The 25,550-nt window shown below is 44.1% G+C and overlaps 1 protein-coding gene across 1 annotated transcript; it reads right to left on the bottom strand.

Moving 5' to 3' along the window:
- Positions 1-1,822: 1,822 nt before the first annotated feature.
- Positions 1,823-3,664, bottom strand: LOC125511441 (flavonoid O-methyltransferase-like protein Os11g0303600). The gene is made up of 2 exons (XM_048676818.1): positions 2,824-3,664; positions 1,823-2,486 (listed from the first exon to the last, which is right to left on the bottom strand). Exons 1-2 carry the CDS (start codon positions 3,607-3,609, stop codon positions 2,190-2,192), a joined length of 1,083 nt encoding a protein of 360 aa, XP_048532775.1. The 5' UTR covers positions 3,610-3,664; the 3' UTR covers positions 1,823-2,189.
- Between the last annotated feature and the right edge of the window lie 21,886 nt (positions 3,665-25,550).

Below are 25,550 nucleotides of genomic sequence, written 5' to 3'. Positions count from 1 at the left end.
TTTCCCAGTCCAGAGCTCACTGCAGCAGGCGGAACCGACAGCCATGTACGCTGTGCGCCTGACCGCCCCCTCCTTTCCATTGCCGCAACGGGCTGGAACGATAGCCATGCCCGGCTTGGCCGCTGTGCGCCGTGCTCCCACAGTCTGAAGCGTCACCACTGTCAAGGACAGGAATGGCCACGGCGGTCTGACACCGTCGCCTCCAAGGACGACCATGGTGGCCTTGCGGCAGACTCGGACGGCATAAACCTTGCGCAAGATGCCACATTGTATTCCTGCTAGAAAATTAAATTTCAATAAAAAGAATTAGCTGCATCCTGTAAGGAGTTTGACTTTTTTAATGTATTTTCGTGTGTTCATTATTTATTTTTTTGCCAAGTTACATTGATCCCGTGTATCAAATTATATGGTGTATCATGATTTGATCACAATTCAGGCACAGAAAACTTGCTTTTGCAGGGGTTTTGATAAGTTATATATACTCCCTCCGTAACAAAATTATATGGTGTATCAAATTATATGTCTTATGCAAACCAGCAGGACAGTACAAGAGCGATTTACATGGTGAAAGTCACTCAAAACAAACTTCAGGGATCTACAGTATAATGTACTAAAACATCAAGACACCATTTGGGGATCTGTCTTGGGCTGCTATCTTCACCTTTGTTGATCAACGAGAAGCAATCTGATTATCCACTTGTTCCAGATTATGTCTTACAACTAAAGCTTCAACTAGTTCTAGATTATCCACTTGCTTAACATAGCCCCTGTTACCTACTTGTAAAAATCGTATGTGATCTGGGATATCACACCATAGCCCACGGGTGTGAATTAGAAAAGATCATGACATCAACATTCATCAGCACGAACTCAGCGGCGACCAATTTTAATTGATCCCTAGTTCTTAGTACCCACGCAGCAATGAGCACTAGAGTGGTACAACATTTGTCATCAATTTTACATTCCTAGTCGATGTCCAAGAAATCAGCAACCATTTCATCTTCTCCAATGGTTTCTTCTTACTCTCATTTTCTGCGATGCTATTGGTCAGAGGAAAACATCAGCATTTTTGTAGCATCATCCACTGGCAAGTGGTCATATGCCTGACCACTGCAATCAGCTATTTAATCTATACAAAGAACAAGTCCAGCACACAATCAGCTACTTCACCAAGTGATATAGACAAAATAATGTAAATGCATTCACCTAATAGTTTCAGTAAGGTCCATGAAGTAGAGATATGCTTCATCAATGCAGTGATACGCACTTTGCATATTCTGAGAAGTAAGAATCTTAATCTTTGGGTTCTTATTTGGTTACATCAAGGTTGATATGCTAACACCTACAAATCCTCACAGCTAACTAGTAAAGGTACCGAACAACGAGGAAACAAAAGGCGTCACAACTTTCATCAGAAAGAAATAGATTGAATGCAGAAACAGAAAAACGATGAATGGGGGACGAGGGGGCCGCGGCAAGCGGAAGAGATAAGGAATTCGGCCCGCACCTATGTCGTGTGGCCGGCGGCTGCACTCGATTTATCCCATGCCGGACGAGAGGGCTAGCGGCGGAAGATGGAGGCGACTGCGGCAGCAGATGCTGGCTCGTGTCGGATCGGATAGTATGCCACTCCAGTCCAGCCGAGCCGAGAAGCGGGATCGAGACGACAAAAACCACGCACGGTAGTGGGTGAGAGGGGGACGTGCGATGGTGTGGTGGGACACGTGGCCGCATCTGACAGAGGGTATGCACAGGACGGGATTTGAGGCATATGGAAAAAATGACTTGTCTCCTTTCCCAAAACAACCAGCAGATCTGTAGCTATTCTTAAGTAAATACTGATTTTGGCATGATAAACATACACAAATGCTCGTCCACTAAACTATTCGAGAAGAAAATTATACACATACCAAAACAACAAAGCTTAACATCTCAACTTGTTGGAACATACATACATACATACATACATACATACATACATACATACATACATACATACATACATACATACATACATACATATGAGTGGTTACATGCATACAGTTCTGACGCGACCGGCCCCTTAACAGTTCGTCTACTTAAGTATTCATTGCATTATCCATTGACGAGTGAGGCATTGTACTTATTTATTTCTTATTTCACAGCGCTATTTATACGGAACACACACCAGATGAGCATTTGCAGCAACCTTATGGATATACCTCGATGACACCTCGATGGCCAAGTTTCTTGACAATCTTATAGCCGCTAAACCCTGCTTTCGTAAAGATCGTGCTCCACTCCTTTTCATCCCGTTGCCGTCCTCTGGTACATATGAACATCAGCATGTCCATCAGCAGTTCGGTTTCAGATATTGTCTCTAGAGAAGATCCAAGCACTATGTCTATGATGATCACTTTTCCTCCCGTTTCTCGGGAAGGTATGGCCTCCTTGCATTGAGCGAGGATCTTGATGCAATCCTCGTCGCTCCAGAAGTGTAGAACAAGCTGGAATGGAAAAAAAAATCTATATTGTTTAAGCAATGGATAATCAGGGACGTGGAAGTTATCACATAATCTAATTATGCATAGGTGTTGGTAGTCCTACAAAAAACTAATACCGAAACATGAAAAAATTGGTGCAATCCAAACTCATAGTTCCCTTTGTGCTATGTGGCTATTAACAGGCAATACTATAAGTGGCTAGCAGTTGGATCACGAAGAATTAACGGTCCATATTAGTTTGGTTATATATCTCAGAATTCCTCTGTACGTATATCCATACCAAAAAGAAAAAGAAATATCATTAGAACATTAACTGTAGAGAGACGTCATATCGTCGTACCTTGAGCATCACGGCTTGAGCTGGTGGGACGGTATGGAACATATCACCAGCGACATAGTTAACAACACCATCACTCGGGACTTTCTCGATCACTTTTGGAAGGTCCAACACGTTGCACTTGATATGCGGGAAAGCCTTGACGATGGCCCTGGCCGTCGTCCCATCACCACCACAGCAGTCGGTGAGCGACTGCAGGCCATTGAAGAGGCCACGGCATTCCCGCACAACCGTGCCGATCCCCATATGGTCATGGGCGGCCAAAGCCTCATAGAACAGCTTGTCGGTCTCAGGATCGAGGAGCGTCATGCTCTCGTCGAAGGGCGCCGCCGCGTGCACATGCTCAAACGGAGATGGCACTGGCAGTGCACGATCATTCTTGAACCAATCGGCCATGCCTAAACCTGACTCCATGTGGTACCGCGACGTCACGGCCAGCGGGAAGGCTATCTGCCTAGCCTCGCCGTCGATGAGTACGCCGTCCACAAGGATGTAGGACAGCGGGGTGAGGCTATAGACCCCGTCCTCGGTGCACGCCAGGGCGTCGGATTTGGCCAGCAGCCGCAAGACGCGGCCGAGAAACGGCGCCTTGGGTGGCGGAAGGGACAGCGCGGCCATGAGGTCGGGCAACGACGCGGTGCCGCCGAGGCGGTGGATCGCCGTCGGGATGCCGAGCTCGATGGCGCACCTGAGTGACATGGACGTGAGGTAGGTGAGGCTGTGGCGCTGCAGGTCAGCCTGCGCCTTGATCAGCTGGGCGTGGGTGGGGACTGTCATCTGAGCTGCCATTCTTTCTCTATCGCTCTCGAGTCTCAGGGCTGTGTAGTGGGTGTAAATTGCTCAGCTGGCTTAAGGGATTTATATAGCATGCGTTTGTGTTTCTGCTAGCTACTAACATGATTTAAAATTTCACTCGTGGAACTCGTGGAGGGCCATGCTTTTGTGGACATGCAGTTTCTTGCACGGAAGATGATACGATCAGGCCGGGCTCCTCACTGTTGGAATTAAAAGCATGCATCTACCTCCTACTCCAGCAACTAATACTGATTTAAATTTCACTCGTGGAACTCGAGGTGGGCCATGCTTGCGTACACGGCTCTGAGCAGAGCGGGACCTGTTTCTTGCAGGGAAGATGAGCGTCTTTTTTTCTTTTTTCTTTTCTTTTGTAATTGCAAACAAACTACTCCCTTCGTCCGAAAATACTTGTCATCAAGATGGAAAAAAAAATATATCTAGAATTAAAATACGTCTAGATACATTCCTTTTATCCATTTTGATGGCAGTATTTTCGGACGGAAGGAGTATTAGCTTCAGAGTAGCACATATGTGGATTCATTACTACTCCAGCGGAGCCATAATACTTGTCGCTCAATTGAATGTATCCAGATGTATGGATCAGGGGAACAGCTCAAACGGATTCATCACAGGAAAAATTACCTAGTTTACTGTAGGAGCAACTTTTTTTTGAGGGAGTATTGTAGGAGCAACTTTTTTTTGAGGGAGTATTGTAGGAGCAACTATGCCTCACAGAAAAATATGTTTTATGTGAGTGTCCAGCCCTGAGGAAATATAATTTGGGCCCAGCCCGCCATTGCACCATCGTGAAACTGGCTCTATGGCTAGAAAGATCTTACTTCATGTGATTTTTTTTCACTTTGGCACTTGAAAAAAGGACATCGTCTGTTAAGGGGTACCCCTTACACAGATCACTCACACCTTGAGAGTTTTTACAAATGACACACTGACGATTTTGGTGGCATTCTTTCCCACGAAGGGAGACACGAGTGGGTTTGTTTGTGCCTTTTTGTAGATTCAGTTTTTAAGAAGGTTTTGTCACTTTTACGGTGCATCCAAATCACGAACCATTTTCATTATTGTCTTCCTCGCGTCAAGATCTTCGAAACTAGATCTCATGTTGATAACTTCCGATGAACTTTTTTCGAGCTAATTTATGCTTTTAACTTGCAATAATATATGCTTTCAAACTAGGCAACATATTTGGTGAATCCTACCTAGTTCGTGTATCCGTGTAGCCGTTCCATTTCAGCCCCATGATATTAATCCCGAGCATCACGTGCAGCCTAGGGACTAATTACGTTTAGCCGCCCGCTTTGTAATCTAACAACCATCTTAATTCATGAATCAACCTGTGATTGAGTTGGTTAGGTGGACAGTGGTATCCTCAACCCACCAGGGTTCAAATCCTGATGCTCGCATTATTTCTGGATTTATTTCAGGATTTCCGGCGATGCGCTTTCAGTGAGAGGAGACGTTCCCGTTGACGACGAGACGCCTACGGTGACTTCATAAATCTCAAGATGATATGCCGGCTCAGTCTCTCGGAGGTGCTCATAGGGATAGGATGTGCGTGCGTGCGTTCATAGGGGTAAGTATATGCGCGTGTATATGAGCGTTTGTGTCTGTACTGATGCTCAAAAAAAACAACCATCTTAATTCACAGAAAACCCCCCAAAGCCTTTTAACCAAGAGTACTCCTGTTGCTTCTGCGCGTCCTGCGCTGCCGCCGTGTGTCTCTAATTTCCGTCGACTCGATCCCGACGTCGTCCGGCACCCACGAGAGGCAGGTACCGTCCCAGTCTTGTACGTGCTTGTTTGATCCCACGTTAACATGAACCTGACAACCATCGGCAAACGCCCTATGCACCAGTCTGTTGTGCATGTACTTCTCGACGTAGACCTATCTCCCCTATAACTGGTAATACTTTGCTGCAGCAGCAACTACCGATGAGCAACTAGCAAGTACAACGATGTCATTTGCTAAAACTACACACAAATTCAGTCCTTGTGTATACACGTGTGAGTGTAGGTTGAAAGGCTAATCATGTGGCCATGTGTGCAGCAGTATCGATTCAATCAATAACGTTCAAATGCATATGAGCCATGGAGGACTTAGTACACCCCAAAAGAACGCTGACGTACCCCTCATTATAAGTTCAGTTTGCACTAACAACTGAAACTATGCATGAAGTGCTTATTCTGGTTTATTCTTGACATTGCAGTCTTCATCTTTTACACCTGAATGTGATGAGCACTTGAAGCCTAAAGTGAGTATGACATTTGAAGGACTCGAGGCAGTAGAGAAATTCTACAAGGCATATGCACATGAATCAGGTTTTGGTTCGAATCGGATAACAGAAAAATATTGATAATAAGGTGGTCCGGGCTAAGTGTTTCATGTGTAATAGGAAAGGATTCAAGTCAAAAGATAGTAAGGAGACAGATGACCCCTTGAAGAAAAGGCGTAAGCAGACAAATACACGATGCGGTTGTGATGCCCATATCTTTGTTAGACTTTGTGGGGATAACACCTACAAGATAGACTCATGGGTTGAGCACCACATTCACGGTCTTATATCACCTGATAAGCGTCATTTGATCAGATCGAATCGTACAGTTAGTGAGAGGCTAAAGAATACTTTATACACATGTCATAAGGCAAGCATTGGAACCTCTCAAGCATATAGGCTCCTGCAAGTTAGCGAGGGCGGAATTCCGAATGTTGGCTGCTCAAAGAGGGACTTGCAGAATTACTACCAAGCACTCAGGTATAAAAGATGCAGATGCTCAAATGTTTGTGGCCCAATTAGCTTGAAAGTAGGAAGTAAATTCAGCATTTTCTATCATTTTGACGTGAGTGATGAGGGGAAGCTAATGCGTGTGTTTTGGGCGGATGCCACAGGCAGGAAGAACTATACACTACTGGAATTTTCACGTACGCCGGGTGTCATGCTCTTTGTCGAGTGCTAAAACATGGACACTCTTTGCCGAGTGTCACACTCGGTAAACCTAGCTTCACGGCAAACTGCCTTCTTTACCGTCACTGCCTCACGGCAAGAGGCACCGCACGGCAAACCCTGCAGACGCCGAGAGCCGCTCACGGCAAAGAGGAGCCACGTGGCATGCCCGTCCGCAACAGACGGCTCCGTCAGTTACTGCGTACATTACCGAGAGCCGCCATACGACACTCGGCAAAGTATATGCCACATTCTATTTTCTTTTTTTGTGTGTGTTCTTTCTAACTGGCATGTAGTCCCACTGGTCACATTTATCAATAAAAGTTTCAAATAACTTGATAAATATTTTTAAAAAAAATGATGATATCTTTGCCGAGAGCAACTCTCGGCAATCCTCCTTACCAGTAGGACAACGTGGCCCACATGGCAGCTGACAGTTTACATATCTTTGCCGAGAGCTCATCTCGGCAATGCTCGCCTTCTTTTCCGAGAGCTGTTCTCAGAAAAGGTGTGGCACAACAGTAGTGTCTTCCAGACGACCGGGTTTCTGAGAGGTGCTCTCGGTAGTATATCGTTTTCCGAGTGTTGCTCTCGGAAATCTTTCCCATCCATTATGCTGTTAATCTATTTCTTTTCTTATCCCTGCTGATAAAAACAACTACAGTGCAATTTGGAGTAGTCCACACATATATAGGCATAATTTTATCTAGTCCACATATATATATGCATAATTAGGGATAGTCCACGTATTGTCACACACAAGTCGAATGTATTATCCTAGTAGACGTCACACACAAGTCGCAAATTCATACATATTGTCACTACTTGCAAAACATGTGCACGTCACAATAGAAGTACACTTGTTCATATGTAGATCATCTTGAGGAGGAGAGGCCATCGGGTTAACATTCCGGAGGAGGAGGAGGGGCATCACTTGCACTGCTTCGAGATTGCATAAGAACCTATAAGAGTAGAGTCACGTGAGGATGGTTCGTCCCTATGTAATGAATCTTCTACTCTAGTTTAGATAATGTTCTACCTGTAGTTGATCCTCAAGCAGCTTCAACCTATTGTTAGTGTCTGCCCGTTCCTTTTCTTTGGACTCCTACTCAGCCTTCCACCTTTGCTCCACTTCAACAGCCCGCTGCGCCATTAAATCCTGTAACATGGCATTAGGCTCATATAGGTTGGAACGGTGCTATTTCGAGGCATGGACATAAATGAAAGGTTAGGATGCTAACCTTGAGACACGCTATCTCACGTGAAGCGGCGGTTGGGCGACTCTGTATGGACGGAGGTGCTTGACGCGCGTATCTCGTGTAGCTTGCGATGCGAGGAGGTGGCGATCACCCTGTTGCAAAGGAGGTGGCGGCCATGGCCCTTCCCTTGGCCAGCAATGATGAGAAGCTCAGGATCAAGGGGCTTGGACGTAGGTTCGGCTTCCTGCTCGTGGACCTTCTCTTTGTGTTTTTGTTTGGCACTATCCTTTTTGTATCTCATATTTCATATGTTTTTACGACCAAAGTTTGAAAATTCCATGACTTTTGATGAATTTTTTCAATAAAAGACTTTTGATGCACTCATAGATATATATGTATATATGCCTTTTGGGTTAGATTTGTTCAAAACTCAACTTTAAAGAGTGTAAAGTAAAAAACATGAGAAGAAGCAGTTGTTGACCGTGGCCTATCCCCTCTCTCGGTGCCAGTCAACTTCCTAGACCGGCACCGAGAGATAAATTTAAAGAGTGTAAAGTAAAAAACATGAGAAGAAGCAATTGTTGACCGTGGCCTACCCCCTCTCTCGGTGCCGGTCAACTTCCTAGAACGGCACTGAGAGAGAACTTTAAAGAGTGTAAAGGAAAAAAAACATGAGAAGAAGCAGTTGTTGACCGTGGCCTACCCCCTCTCTCGGTGTCGGTCAACTTTCTAGACCGGCACCGAGAGAGAACTTTAAAGAGTGTAAAGTAATAAACATGAGAAGAAGCAGTTGTTGACCGTGGCCTACCCCCTCTCTCGGTGCCGGTCAACTTCCTAGACCGCAGGGGCCACCGGATAGCCCATGCATATACATGCGATGGACTCCTTTGAGAGCACAAGAAGTTTCGAGGCCAACGGAGCAACAGGACCCACACTTCCTGCACAAACCGGACACATTCCCTCTCAATGCCCATAGACTATCTCGAAGAACAGGCCTAGACTTGGTATGTCATCTCGCGATGACATGCACTAACACGGAGAAGCAGTTATTCACCGTGGACTACACCCTCTCGGTGTCGATCAACGCCCTAGACCGCCGGGGATACCGGATGGGTGCTTGATATAGAGACCGCCCGAGGGGGGAGGGCACCCCTACATGCGTGTGGCTCATGCATATGCATGCAGGGGTGGTGTGCTATTTTAATAAGCAACGCACGTCCTTGACGTGGCACGTTGATAACCCACAAGTATAGGGGATCGCAACAGTTTTCGAGGGTAGAGTATTCAACCCAAATTTATTGATTCGACACAAGGGGAGCCAAAGAATATTCTCAAGTATTAGAAGCTGAGTTGTCAATTCAACCACACCTAGAAACTTAATATCTGCAGCAAGGTATTTAGTAGCAAAGTAATATTATAGTAGTGGTAACAGTGGTAAAAGTAACGGTAGCAGTTTTGGTTTTATAGTGATTGTAACAGTAGCAACGGAAAAGTAAATAAGCGAAGAACAATATATGAAAAGCTCGTAGGCAATGGATCGGTGATGGAGAATTATGTCAGATGCGATCAATCATGCAACAGTTATAACATAGGGTGACACAGAACTAGCTCCAGTTCATCAATATAATGTAGGCATGTATTCCGAATATAGTCATACATGCTTATGGAAAAGAACTTGCATGACATCTTTTGTCCTACCCTCCCGTGGCAGCGGGGTCCTATTGGAAACTAAGTGATATTAAGGCCTCCTTTAATAGAGTACCGTACCAAAGCATTAACACATAGTGAATACATGAACTCCTCAAACTACGGTCATCACCGGTAAGTATCCCGATTATTGTCACTTCGGGGTTAACGGATCATAACACATAATAGGTGACTATAGACTTGAAAGATAGGATCAAGAACTCACATATATTCATGAAAACATAATAGGTTCAGATCTGAAATCATGGCACCCGGGCCCTAGTGACAAGCATTAAGCATAGAAAAGTCATAGCAACATCAATCTCAGAACATAGTGGATACTAGGGATCAAACCCTAACAAAACTAACTTGATTACATGATAAATCTCATCCAACCAATCACCGTCCAGCAAGCCTACGATGGAATTACTCACGCACGGCGGTGAGCATCATGAAATTGGTGATGGAGGAAGGTTGATGATGACGATGGCGACGGATTCCCCTCTCCGGAGCCCCGAGCGGACTCCAGATCAGCCCTCCCAAGAGAGTTTAGGGCTTGGCGGCGGCTCCGTATCGTAAAACGTGATGAATCCTTCTCTCTGATTTTTTTTCTCCCCGAACACGAATATATGAAGTTGGAGTTGAGGTTGGTGGAGCGTCAAGGGGCCCACAAGGCAGGGGGCGCGCCCCCACCCTCGTGGACAGGGTGTGGGCCCCCTGACATGGATTCTTCTTCAAGTATTTTTAATATATTCCAAAAATAATCTCCGTTGATTTTCAGGTCATTCTGAAAACTTTTATTTCTGCACAAAAATAACATCATGGCAATTCTGCTGAAAACAGCGTCAGTCCGGGTTAGTTCCATTCAAATCATGCAAGTTAGAGTCCAAAACAAGGGCAAAGGTGTTTGGAAAAGTAGATACGACTGAGACGTATCAACTCCCCCAAGCTTAAACCTTTGCTTGTCCTCAAGCAATTCAGTTGATAAATTGAAAGTGATAAAGAAAAACTTTTACAAACTCTGTTTGCTCTTATTGTTGTAAATATGTAAAGCCAGCATTCAAGTTTTCAGGAAAGATTATGAACTAACCACATTCACAATAACATTTAGGTCTCATGTTTACTCATATCAATGGCATAATCAACTAGCGATCAATAATAATAAATCTCGGATGACAACACTTTCTCAAAACAATCATAATATGATATAACAAGATGGTATCTCGCTAGCCCTTTCTGAGATTGCGAAACATAAATGCAGAGCACCTTCAAAGATCAAGGACTGACTAAACATAAATCTCGGACTGACTAGGCATGTATTCCAAATATAGTCATACGTGCTTATGGAAAAGAACTTGCATGACATCTTTTGTCCTACCCTCCCGTGGCAGCGGGGTCCTATTGGAAACTAAGGGATATTAGGGCCTCCTTTTAATAGAGTACCGGACCAAAGCATTAACACATAGTGAATACATGAACTGCTCAAACTACGGTCATCACCGGGAGTGGTCCCGACTATTGTCACTTCGGGGTTGCCGGATCATAACACATAGTAGGTGACTATAGACTTGCAAGATAGGATCAAGAACTCTCATATATTGATGAAAACATAATAGGTTCAGATCTGAAATCATGGCACTCGGGCCCTAGTGAAAAGCATTAAGAATAGCAAAGTCATAGCAACATCAATCTCAGAACATATTGGATACTAGGGATCAAACCCTAACAAAACTAACTCGATTACATGATAAATCTCATCCAACCCATCACCGTCCAGCAAGCCTATGATGGAATTACTCACGCACGGCGGTGAGCATCATGAAATTGGTGATGGAGGAAGGTTGATGATGACGATGGCGACGGGTTCCCCTCTCCGGAGCCCCGAACGAACTCCAGATCAGCCCTCCCGAGAGAGTTTAGGGCTTGGTGGCGGCTCCGTATCGTAGAATGTGATGAATCCTTCTCTCTGATTTTTTTCTCCCCGAACACGAATATATGGAGTTGGAGTTCAGGTCGGTGGAGCGTCAGGGGGCGCATGAGGCAGGGGGCGCGCCCCCCACCCTCGTGGACAGGTGGAGGCCCCCCTGATGTGGATTCTTCTTCCGGTATTTTTTATATATTCCAAAATAATTTTCCGTTGATTTTCAGGTCATTCCGAGAATTTTTATTTCTGCACAAAAATAACACCATGGCAATTCTGCTGAAAACAGCGTCAGTCCGGGTTAGTTCTATTCAAATCATGCAAGTTAGAGTCCAAAACAAGGGCAAAAGTGTTTGGAAAAGTAGATACAACGGAGACGTATCAACTCCCCCAAGCTTAAACCTTTGGTTGTCCTCAAGCAATTCAGTTGATAAACTGAAAGTGATAAAGAAAAATTTTTACAAACTTTGTTTGCTCTTGTTGTTGTAAATATGTAAAGCCAGCATTCAAGTTTTCAGCAAACATTATGAACTAACCATATTCACAATAACACTTAGGTCTCATGTTTACTCATATCAATGGCATAATCAACTAGAGAGCAATAATAATAAATCTCGGATGACAACACTTTCTCAAAACAATCATGATATGATATAACAGGATGGTATCTCGCTAGCCCTTTCTGAGACCGCAAAACATAAATGCAGAGCACCTTTAAAGATCAAGGACTGACTAGACATTGTAATTCATGGTAAAAGAGATCCAGTCAAGTCATACTCAATGTAAACTAACAGTAATGGATGCAAATGACAGCGGTGCTCTCCAACTGGTGCTTTTTAATAAGACGATGATGACACAACATGAAAGTAAATGGATAGGCCCTTCGTAGAGGGAAGCATGGATTTGTAGAGGTGCCAGAGCTCGAGTTTGAAATAGATGTGAATAATATTTTGAGCAGTATACTTTCATTGTCAACATAACAACCGAGAGATGTCAATATCTTCCATGCTGCACACATTATAGGCGGTTCCCAAGCAAAATGGTATAGTTTATACTCCCCCACCACCAACAAGCATCAATCCATGGCTTGCCCGAAACAACAGGTGCCTCCAACTAACAACAATCTTGGGGGAGTTTTGTTTGCAATTATTTTGATTTGATTTGAGCATGGGACTGGGCATCCAGGTGACCAGCCATTTTCTCGTGAGTGAGGAGCGGAGTCCACTCCTCTTGAGAATAACCCTCCTAGCATGGAAGATACAGACAGCCCTAGTTGATACATGAGCTATTCGAGCATAAAAAACAGAATGTTTATTTGAAGGTTTAGACTTTGACACATACAAATTTACTTGGAACGACAGGTAGATACCGTATATAGGTAGGTATGGTGGACTCATATGGAACAACTTTGGGGTTTATGGAGTTGGATGCACAAGAAGTATTCCCGCTTAGTACAAGTGAAAGCTAGAAAGAGACTGGGAAGCGACCAGCTAGAGAGCGACAACAGTCATGAACATGCATTAAAATTAATCAACACCAAATGCAAGCTTGAATAGGATATAATTCACCATGAACATAAACATCATAGAGGCTATGTTGATCTTACTTGCCGGTAATGCTTCCACTAATGAACCAGACAATCTCCTATTGATTTTATAGGCATATCAGGAGGTTGATATGGACGCCAAAGTGAGAGAAGTAGCCAAAGGTTTTGAATACGAGGCCAAGTCATTTAAGGCTTACGACATGAATGGGTATCTCTTCCACACTGATAAACACACGCGTGAGAGGCCCAACCGAAGGTCAATAAATAGTGCAGTCTATTGTCTAGGGACAGATGGACGTAACTACTATGGAACCATCGAAGAAATTTATGAGCTGTAGTATTGTGGTTTACAAGGAGTGAAGCCCATCGTATTCAGATGCAGCTGGCTCAATCCTGAGAAAGTGAGACGAATCCCTAGTATTGGCTTGGTCGAAGTTGAACGAGCATTGAAATATGTAGGAAATGATGTATATATTATGGCTCAACAGGCTACACAAGTGTTTTTTCTCCCATACGCGTGCACGTCTACGGAATATATTGATCTCTTGAAGTGGGATGTCGTGTACAAGGTACCCCCGCGTATCAAGGTACCTACCCCAAACAAGGACGATTACCATATAAACCCTAACATGCATGAGGGAGAGTTCTTTCAAGAAGCAGACACTCACGAAGACGAAGATGGTGCAGAGGAAGATGATGGCGTGCATCACGAACATGATGCTATGGAACATGAGGCCATGGATGACATGGAAGTAGATAATGCAGAGGACGAACACGAGGATGTTTCTGACCCTCGAGATTTGGCATTACTTATGCGATGGCACACGGGGCTAGATGATGATGAGGGCCCCCTGAAGACTTCGACGATGAATGTATGAACGGGCGTGATAGCGATGATGAAAGCCCTGATCCAAATGTTGCACCTAATATTGACCCTTATTTCTACCAACTCCATGTAATCGTGTGAGAACTCTATGTATGTGTGTCACAACTCTATGTATTCGTGTGTGTAACAACTCTATGTATTCGTGTGTGCAACAACTCTATGTATTCGTGTGTGCAACAACTCTATGTATTTGTGTGTGTAACAACTATATGTATTATTGTGACAATTCCATTTATTCTTCATATGTGATATATTTATTGTATTTACATCAAGTTGTATCATCTGTACTAACTGGTTTGTTCTTCTTCGTATCATGTGATTGAAACATGACAGGTAGCAACAAGAATCCAAAGGAAAGTTTGAAAAAGTGAATGTTATGTACAATGATCAACTTGCTCGACCGGTGAAAGCGGTGGCCGCACCTTCATCGGTTGCCACACCCGCCAAGAAGGCCAAAGGATTGGTGGGTCTAGACACCCGTCCGAAAAAACGTGCGAAACACGGTCGAGTATCACGCGGGGGAGGAGTAGGAGGCGGACGAGGAGGGGGAGTAGGTGAGGCAGGAGGAGGCGGCGGACGAGGAGGGGGGTAGGTGAGGCGGGAGGAGGCGGCGGATGAGGAGGCGGACGAGGAGGGGGAGTAGGTGAGGCAGGAGGACGAGGCGGACGAGGAGGGGGAGTAGGGGGACGAGAAGGGGGTTTTGTTTTCACTTGTTATGATATTTTCTATATCATACTAACTTTTGTTCTTTAGTTATTGTCGACTGGTAAGAATTACTTCATAGTTTTAATATTTCTCCTCGTACGTGCATCATAATATTAATCGGATAACTAATTCGTATGCTTATCTTGTTTTCATTGATTTTCTCACAGGTGTTTATTTATTTTCTTTGTTTGTTCCTTATGTTATTTTACATGATTATCTGTCGTTTTGCTATATTGTCGATAAGTTTGGTGCTGTCTAATTTTTTCAATTATCTTAAGTATTGTCGTCTCCATACTTTTTCTTGATTTCTACCTTCGTTGATTTCAGCATCACGAGAGCTTGGGAGTGTTTCCGTTATCCCTTGCATATCATAGTTCATCCGAATTCTACTAACTTGTGATGGTGACTAGAGAATTCTGTCAATCACTATATTATCTGGAAGATTAACTCCCACTTGATCCAAGCGATTGTAGTACTCAGACAATCTGAGCACATGCTCACTAGTTGAGCGATTCTCCTCCATCTTTTAGCTATAGAACTTGTTGGAGACTTCATATCTCTCAACTCGGGTATTTGCTTGAAATATTAACTTCAACTCCTGGAACATCTCATATGCTCCATGACGTTCAAAACGTCTTTGAAGTCCCGATTCTAAGCCATTAAGCATGGTGCACTAAACTATCAAGTAGTCATCATATTGAGCTAGCCAAACGTTCATAACGTCTGCATCTGCTCCTGCAATAGGTCCGTCACCTAACGGTGCATCAAGGACATAATTCTTCTGTGCAGCAATGAGGATAAACCTCAGATCACGGATCCAATCCGCATCATTGCTACTAACATCTTTCAACACAATTTTCTCTAGGAACATATCAAAATAAACACAGGGAAGCAACAACGCGAGCTATTGATCTACAACATAATTTGCAAAATACTACCAGGACTAAGTTCATGATAAATTTAAGTTCAGTTAATCATATTACTTAAGAACTCCCACTTAGATAGACATCCCTCTAATCCTCTAAGTGATCACGTGATCCAAATCAACTAAACCATGTCCGATCATCACGTGAGATGGAGTAGTTTCATTGGTGAACATCACTATGTTGATCATATCTACTATATGATTCACGCTCGACCTTTCGGTCTCCGTGTTCCGAGGCCATATCTGTATATGCTTGGCTCGTCAAGTATAACCTGAGTATTCCGCGTGTGCAACTATTTTGCACTCGTTGTATTTGAACGTAGAGCCTATCACACCCGATCATCACGTGGTGTCTCAGCACGAAGAACTTTCGCAACGGTGCATACTTAGGGAGAACACTTCTTGATAATTAGTGAGAGATCATCTTATAATGCTACCGTCAATCAAAGCAAGATAAGATGCATAAAAGATAAACATCACATGCAATCAATATAAGTGATATGATATGGCCATCATCATCTTGTGCTTGTGATCTCCATCTCCGAAGCACCTTTGTGATCACCATCGTCACCGGCGCGACACCTTGATCTTCATCGTAGCATCGTTCTCATCTCGCCAATCTTATGCTTCCACGACTATCGCTACCGCTTAGTGATAAAGTAAAGCATTATAGCGCAATTGCATTGCATACAATAAAGCGACAACCATATGGCCCCTGCCAGTTGCCGATAACTCGGTTACAAAACATGATCATCTCATACAATAAAATTTAGCATCATGTCTTGACCATATCACATCACAACATGCCCTGCAAAAAACAAGTTAGACGTTCTCTACTTTTGTTGTTTGCAAATTTTACGTGGCTTACGGGCTTAAGCAAGAACCAATCTTACCTACGCATCAAAAACCACAACGATAGTTTGTCAAGTTGGTGCGATGTTTTAACCTCGCAGGACCGGACGTAAGCCACACTCTGGTTCAACTAAAGTGGAGAAACTGTCACCCGCTAGCCACCTTTGTGCAAAGCACGTCGGGAGAACCGGTCTCGCGTAAGGGTACGCATAATGTCAGTCCGGCTGCTTCGTCCAACAATACCGCCGAACCAAAGTATGACATGCTGGTAAGCAGTATGACTTATATCGCCCACAACTCACTTGTGTTCCACTCGTGCATATAACATCAACAATATAAAACCTAGGCTCGGATGCCACTGTTGGGTTTCGTAGTAATTTCAAAAAATTTCCTACGCTCACGCAAGATCATAGTGATGCATAGCAACGAGAGAGGAGAGTATGATCTATGTACCTTATAGATCGCAACCGAAGAGTTTGGTTGATGTAGTCGTACGTCTTCACGGCCCGACCGATCAAGCACCGAAACTACGGTACCTCCGAGTTCTAGCACACGTTCAGCTCGATGACGATCCCCGGACTCCGATCCAGCAAAGTGTCGGGGAAGAGTTCCGTCAGCATGACGGCGTGGTGACAATCTTGATGTACTACTGCAGCAGGGCTTCGCCTAAACTCCGCTACAATATTATCGAGGACTATGGTGGAAGGGGGGCACCGCACACGGCTAAGAATAAGATCACGTGGATCAACTTGTGTCTTTCTGGGGTGCCCCTGCCTCCGTATATAAAGGACTAAAGGGAGGGGGTGCGGCCGGCCTAGGAGAGGCGCTCCAGGAGAGTCCTACTCCCTCTGGGAGTAGGATTCCCCCCCCCAATCCTAGTTGGAATAGGATTCGCGGATGGGGGGAAGAGAGAGAGAGGGTGGCCGGCCCCCTCTCCTTGTCCTATTTGGACCAAGGGAGGGGAGGGGCGCGCAGCCCACTTTGGGCAGCCCCTTCTCTTTTCCACTAAGGCCCACTATGGCCCATCTAGCTCCCGGGGGGTTCCGGTAACCTCCCGGTACTCCGGTAAAATCCCGATTTCACCCGAAACACTTCCGATATCCAAACATAGGCTTCCAATATATCAATCTTTATGTCTCGACCATTTCACTCCTCGTCATTTCCGTGATCACATCCGGGACTCCAAACAAACTTCGGTACATCAAAATGCATAAACTCATAATATAACTGTCATCGTAACCTTAAGCGTGCGGACCCTACGGGTTCGAGAACAATGTAGACATGACCGAGACATGTCTCCGGTCAATAACCAATAGCGGAACCTGGATGCTCATATTGGCTCCTACATATTCTATGAAGATCTTTATCGGTCAGACCACATAACAACATACGTTGTTCCCTTTGTCATCGGTATGTTACTTGCCGGAGATTCGATCGTCGGTATTCCAATACCTAGTTCAATCTCGTTACCGGAAAGTCTCTTTACTCGTTCTGTAATACATCATCCCGCAACTAACTCACTAGTTGCAATGCTTGCAAGGCTTAAGTGATGTGCATTACCGAGAGGGCCCAGAGATACCTCTCCGACAATCGGAGTGACAAATCCTAATCTCGAAGTACGCCAACCCAACATGTACCTTTGGAGACACCTGTAGAGCTCCTTTATAATCACCCAGTTACGTTGTGACGTTTGGTAGCACACAAAGTGTTCCTCCGGCAAACGGGAGTTGCATAATCTCATAGTCATAGGAACATGTATAAGTCATGAAGAAAGCAATAGCAACATACTAAACGATCGGGTGCTAAGCTAATGGAATGGGTCATGTCAATCAGATCATTCATCTAATGATGTGATCCCATTAATCAAATAACAACTCTTATCTTTGATTAACGAGCTAGTCAAGTAGAGGCATACTAGTGACACCCTGTTTGTCTATGTATTCACACATGTATTATGTTTCCGGTTAATACAATTCTAGCATGAATAATAAACATTTATCATGAAATAAGGAAATAAACAATAACTTTATTATTGCCTCTAGGGCATATTTCCTTCACCCGTGTCCAACCCCTTGGTCACATTGAGCTCATTATGATGATGCATTACCGAGTGGGCCCAGAGATACCTCTCCGTTTACACGGAGTGACAAATCCCAGTCTCGATTCGTGCCAACCCAACAGACACTTTCGGAGATACCTGTAATGTACCTTTATAGTCACCCAGTTACGTTGTGACGTTTGGCACACCCAAGGCACTCCTACGGTATCCGGGAGTTGCACAATCTCATGGTCTAAGGAAATGATACTTGACATTCAGAAAAGCTACAGCAAACGAACTACACGATCTTTGAGCTAAGCTTAGGATTGGGTCTTGTCCATCACATCATTCTCCTAATGATGTGATCCCGTTATCAATGACATCCATGTCCATAGCCAGGAAACCATGACTATCTGTTGATCAACGAGCTAGTCAACTAGAGGCTCACTAGGGACACATTGTGGTCTATGTATTCACACATGTATTACGATCCGGATAATACAATTATAGCATGAATAATAGACAATTATCATGAACAAGGAAATATAATAATCATTTTATTATTGCCTCTAGGGCATATTTCCAACAGTCTCCCACTTGCACTAGAGTCAATAATCTAGTTACATTGTGATGAATCGAACACCCATGGAATTCTGGTGTTGATCATGTTTTGCTCTAGGGAGAGGTTTAGTCAACGGATCTGCTACATTCAGGTCCGTATGTACTTTACAAATCTCTATGTCTCCATCTTGAACATTTTCACGAATGGAGTTGAAGCGACGCTTGATGTGCCTTGTCTTCTTGTGAAACCTGGGCTCCTTGGCAAGTGCAATAGCTCCAGTGTTGTCACAAAAGAAAGTTTGATTGGCCCCGACGCATTGGGTATTGACTCCTAGGTCGGTGATGAACTCCTTCACCCAGATTGCTTCTTGTGCTGCCTCCGAGGCTGCCATGTATTCTACTTCACATGTAGATCCCACCATGACGCTTTGCTTGCAACTGCACCAGCTTACTGCCCCACCATTCAAAATATACACGTATCCGGTTTTTTACTTAGAGGCATCCAGATCTGTGTCGAAGCTAGCGTCGACGTAACCCTTTACGACGAGCTCTTCGTCACCTCCATAAACGAGAAACATATCCTTGGTCCTTTTCAGGTACTTCAGGATGTTTTTGACCGCTGTCCAGTGTTCCTTGCCGGGATTACTTTGGTACCTACCTACCAAACTTACGGCAAGGTTTACATCAGGGTTGGTAAACAGCATGGCATACATAATAGACCCTATGGCTGAGGCATAGGGGATGACACTCATCTCTTCTATATCTTCTGCCGTGGTCGGGCATTGAGCCGTGCTCAATCGCACACCTTGCAATACAGGCACTGATCCATATTGAACTTCTTCTATATCTTGATGCCTATATAGATCTTGATGCCTAATATATAAGCAGCTTCTCCAAGATCCTTCATTGAAAAACACTTGTTCAAATAGGCCTTTATGCTTTCCAAGAATTCTATATCATTTCCCATCAACAGTATGTCATCCACATATAATATGAGAAATGCTACAGAGCTCCCACTCACTTTCTTGTAAACACAGGCTTCTCCATAAGTCTGCATAAACCCAAACGCTTTGATCATCTCATCAAAGTGAATGTTCCAACTCCGAGATGCTTGCACCAGCCCATAGATTTGAGCGTTGGAGCTTGCACACCTTGTTAGCATTCTTAGGATCGACAAAACCTTCCGGCTGCATCATATACAATTCTTCCTTAAGGAAACCATTAAGGAATGCCGTTTTGACGTCCATTTGCCATATCTCATAATCATAGAATGCGGCAATTGCTAACATGATTCGGACGGACTTCAGCTTCGCTACGGGTGAGAAGTCTCATTCGTAGTCAACCCTTGAACTTGTCGATAACCCTTAGCGACAAAGTCGAGCCTTATAGGATGGTCACATTACATTCCGTGTCTGTCTTCTTCTTAAAGAATCCATTTATCTATGGCTCGCCGATCTTCGGGCAAGTCAAGTCAAAGTCCATACTTTGTTTCATTACATGGATTCTATCTCGGATTCATGGCTTCTAGCCATTTTCGGAATCGGGCCCGCCATCGCTTCTTCATAGTTCGAAAGGTTCACCGTTGTCTAACAACATGATTTCCAAGATAGGTTTGCCGTACCACTCTGGTGCGGAACGTGTCCTTGTGGACCTACGGAAGTTCAGTAGCAAACTTGATCTGAAGTTTCATGATCATCATCATTAACTTCCTCTCTAGAGTCGGTGCAGGCACCTTACAGGAACATTTTCTTGAGCTGCGCCACTTACCGGTTCAAGAGGTAATACTTCATCAAGTTCTACCTTCCTCCCACTTATTTCTTTTGAGAGAAATTCTTTCTCTAGAAAGGACCCATTCTTGGAAAAAGATCTTGCCTTCGGATCTGAGATAGAAGGTATACCCAACAGTTTCTTTAGGGTATCCTATGAAGACGCAATTTTCCGATTTGGGTTCGAGCTTTTCTGGTTGAAGTTTCTTGACATAAGCATCGCATCCCCAAACTTTTAGAAACGACAGCTTAGGTTTCTTCTCAAACCATAATTCATTACGGTGTCGTCTCAACGGATTTCGACGCAGCCCTATTTTAAAGTGAATGCGGCAGGTCTCTAAAGCATAGCCCCAAAATGGACAGCGGTAAAATCGGTAAGAGAACATTCATTAGATCGCACATATCTAATAGAGTGCTGATTACGACGTTCGGACACACCATTACGCTGAGGTGTTCCAGGCGGCAGTTGAGTGTGAAACTATTCCACATTTATCTTAAGTGTGTGCCAAATTCGTGACTCAAGTATTCTCCCCACGATCTGATCGCAAGAACTTGATTTTCTTGTCACGTTGATTCTCAACCTCACTCTGAAATTCCTTGAACTTTTCAAAGGTCTCAGACTTGTGTTTCATTAAGTAGACATACCCATATCTACTCAAGTCATCAGTGAGGGTGAGAACATAACGATAGCCACCGCAGCCTCAACACTCATTGGACCGCACACATCAGTATGTATGATTTCCAATAGGTTGGTTGCTCGCTCCATTGTTCCTGAGAACGGAGTCTTGGTCATTTTACCCATGAGGCATGGTTCGCACGTGTCAAATGATTCGTAATCAAGAGACTCTAAAAGTCCATCTGCATGGAGCTTCTTCATGCGTTTGACACCTATGTGACCAAGGCGGCAGTGCCACAAGTATGTGGGACTATCATTATCAACCTTACATCTTTTGGTATTCACACTATGAATATGTGTAGCATTACGCTCGAGATTCATTAAGAATAAACCATTCACCAGTCGGAGCATGACCATAAAACATATCTCTCATATAAATAGAACAACCATTATTCTCGGATTTAAATGAGTAGCCATCTCGAATTAAACGAGATCCTGATACAATGTTCATGCTCAAAGCTGGCACTAAATAACAATTATTGAGGTTTAAAACTAATCCCGTAGGTAAATGTAGAGGTCAGCATGCCGACGGCGATCACATCGACTTGGAACCATTCCCGACGCGACATCGGCACCTCGTCCTTCGCCAGTCCGCTTATTCCGCAGACTCTGCTTTTGATTACAAATAGCGCAACCGCACCGGTATCAAATAACCAGAGCTTACTACGAGTACTGTAAGTACACATCAATACATGTATATCACATATATCCTTGGTGATGCCCGCCTTCTTGTCCCGCTAAAGTATTTGGGCAGTTCCGCTTCCAGTGACCACTTCCCTTGCAATAAAAACACTCAGTCTCGGGCTTGGGTCCATTCTTTGGCTTCTTCCCAGCAGCTTGCTTACCGGGCGCGGCAACTCCCTTGCCGTCCTTCTTGAAGTTCTTCTTACCCTTGCCTTTCTTGAACTTAGTGGTTTTATTCACCATCAACACTTGATGTTCCTTTTTGACTTCTACCTCTGCTGATTTCAGCATTGCAAATACTTCAGGAATGGTCTTTTCCATCCCCTGCATATTGAAGTTCATCACAAAGCTCTTGTAGCTCGGTGGAAGCGACTGAAGGATTCTGTCAATGACCGCGTCATCCGGGAGATTAACTCCCAGCTGAGTCAAGCGGTTATGCAACCCAGACATTTTGAGTATGTGCTCACTGACAGAACTATTTTCCTCCATCTTACAGCTGAAGAACTTGTCGGAGACTTCATATCTCTCGACCCGGGCATGAGCTTGAAAAACCATTTTCAGCTCTTCGAACATCTCATATGCTCCGTGTCTCTCAAAACGCTTTTGGAGCCCCGGTTCTAAGCTGTAAAGCATGCCGCACTGAACGAGGGAGTAATCATCAGCACGTGTCTGCCAAGCGTTCATAACGTCTTGGTTCTGTGGGACGGGTGCGTCACCTAGCGGTGCTTCTAGGACATAATCTTTCTTGGCAGCTATGAGGATGATCCTCAGGTTCCGGACCCAGTCCGTATAGTTGCTGCCATCGTCTTTCAGCTTGGTTTTCTCTAGGAACGCGTTGAAGTTGAGGACAACGTGGGCCATTTGATCTACAAGACATATTGTAAAGATTTTAGACTAAGTTCATGATAATTAAGTTCATCTAATCAAATTATTCAATGAACTCCCACTCAGATAGACATCCCTCCAGTCATCTAAGTATAACATGATCCGAGTTAACTAGGCCGTGTCCGATCATCACGTGAGACGGACTAGTCAACATCGGTGAACATCTTCATGTTGATCGTATCTTCTATACGACTCATGCTCGACCTTTCGGTCTTCTGTGTTCCGAGGCCATGTCTGTACATGCTAGGCTCGTCAAGTCAACCTAAGTGTATTGCGTGTGTAAATCTGGCTTACACCCGTTGTATTCGAACGTTAGAATCTATCACACCCGATCATCACGTGGTGCTTCGAAACAACGAACCTTCACAACGGTGCACAGTTAGGGGGAACACTTTCTTGAAATTATTCGAGGGATCATCTTATTTAAGCTACCGTCGTTCTAAGCAAATAAGATGTAAAACATGATAAACATCACATGCAATCAAATAGTGACATGATATGGCCAATATCATTTTGCTCCTTTTGATCTCCATATTCGGGGCTCCATCACTAGTAGAAAAGGGTCAAATGTGAAGCACATTAGTGCCGGTTTGAATTTGAGCCGGCACTAATGGTACCATTAGTGCCGGTTCGAACGACTATGCATTAATGCCGGTTCGTGTTGAACCTTTAGTACCGGTTCGTGCCACGAACCGGTACTAAAGGGGTGATGGCAGGCTGGCGTCAGGCTGGGGCCCCACGATCACCTTTAGTACCGGTTCATGGCACGAACCGGTACTAAAGGGCTAACCTTTAGTACCGGTTTGTGCCACGAATCGGTACTAAAGGGGTCTGGCCTATAGTACCGGTTTGTGACACAAACCGGCACTATAGGGCAATTTTCAAACTCTACCCCCCCCCCCCCCCCGTGTGTCGCCATTTCAGTTCTGAAAAAATCAAAAGAAAATGATAAAAACTTCAAAAAATAAAATCCTTCGAGAGGTAGTTATATTACTACATCTACTAGTTAGGAAAATTTGAAAACTTAAATTTGGACATGTTTTGCAAAAAGTGTAGGGAAAATGTAAAATGGCTATAACTTTTGCATATGATGTCGGAAAAAAACATATAATATATCAAAAAATTCAGCATGAAAATCCGCATCCAGTGGAGACGGCCTATGGCCTGTTTGCAATTTTTTAGAATCCTCAAATTCCAAAAAGAAAAAAAGATATGGTCAAATTTAAGTTTTTTAATTTTTTTTGTTAAATCTGGTCAAACTACTAATTCAAGAAGTATTAATGTTACTACATAATTATTCAAGAATATTAGTGTTACTAAATAATTATTTCAATTTTTTGAATTTTGGTCAAATCTGGTCAAACTATGGTCAAACTATGGTCAAGTTAGTTACAGAAGTCCTGTAAACTATGGTCAAACTTATTCAAGAAATATTAGCCTGTCTGAATAATCTACTCTCGTGTTCCCTCTCTAATATCAAGTGCTAGTCTCGTGCCTCTATTCAGCGGGAGTAGGAAAACAGTAAGTTGATGCCGAATGACTCCAAAGTAGCAATTAAAGGAGGTAGGGACGAGATGTGAGAGGCTCTCTATATCAATTAAATTCTAGTAATAGGTATGGTCATCGCATATAGACTGATATGTCACGGAGGAGTGACAGAGCGAATTGAAAGGAGGTAGGTGGAGGATGAGGAGGCGGTGGTGAGAGAGGAACGCCGCGCCGAGAGGAGGCTGGTTGTTCATCAGGTTTCTGAGTGGGGATGGACCCTCGGGGTGACAGAGCACCACGAGGTGAGCGGCTCGCAACCGAGCGGTTCGACTATCAGCACTACTTCCAGAGGGAAAGTGTGGCTGCGTGGTCCTTCAAAGCTTCCAAGACGTCCATATGTGCATAGAGACGTGTTGATTAAACCAATGGGAGAGAAGTGGTTATCTCGACTCATCCCATATAAATTGTACCTTTTGTCATTTCCTCACATATAATATGACTTCACTCTTCGTAATGCAGAAGCTTAGTAAAAGGTGGTGAGAGCGTCTGCCACGGTCGTCCGAGTGGCATCATTGGGGTCTTTGTAGGTTAAATTATCCTGGACTGGTCACTTTGACGAGTATCATTGAAGCTCGAGCTTGGTCATGGGATCACTATACAAACTTGCATTCCGGATTTCAACAATAAGACTACTACTGTCAGAGGGTTTATGTAGACTGTGCATGCGTAAGGTGTGCCGTCCCATAACTAGAGTTCCTGTGAGGCTCAAATCCTTTGGAAATGCGCACCCTCAGTGGGGCGCGCAATAATATAGATATGATATTTTATTTCCTTGTTCAGATGCAATCATTGTTACTGTGACCCTATGTGTTTCGCGGATAGATGTCGAACTCTCTCGGAGTACTACGTTAAGACATGTGTGAGGATACGACTACATCCATTATGTTGCGCTCCACCATAGTGAGTCCTCTAGTGAGTGTTGACCAGCCTGTTAGTGGATCACACGAAGTGCCATATTGAGATAGTTCTAGGCTACCGGTACAGATGGACCGGTTTTAAAGTTGTTCCCATTTTGATTCTCCACTTCTGATATACAGCGAGCTGGATCACTCACTACGTTATTGCACCAGGCATGACACCATGATCGTGCATACTGA

Source organism: Triticum urartu, chromosome 5, assembly GCF_003073215.2.
Source record: "Triticum urartu cultivar G1812 chromosome 5, Tu2.1, whole genome shotgun sequence".
Lineage (NCBI taxonomy): Eukaryota > Viridiplantae > Streptophyta > Magnoliopsida > Poales > Poaceae > Triticum > Triticum urartu.
Note: the sequence above shows the minus strand (reverse complement) of the source record. Positions and strands in the feature narration are given on the sequence as shown.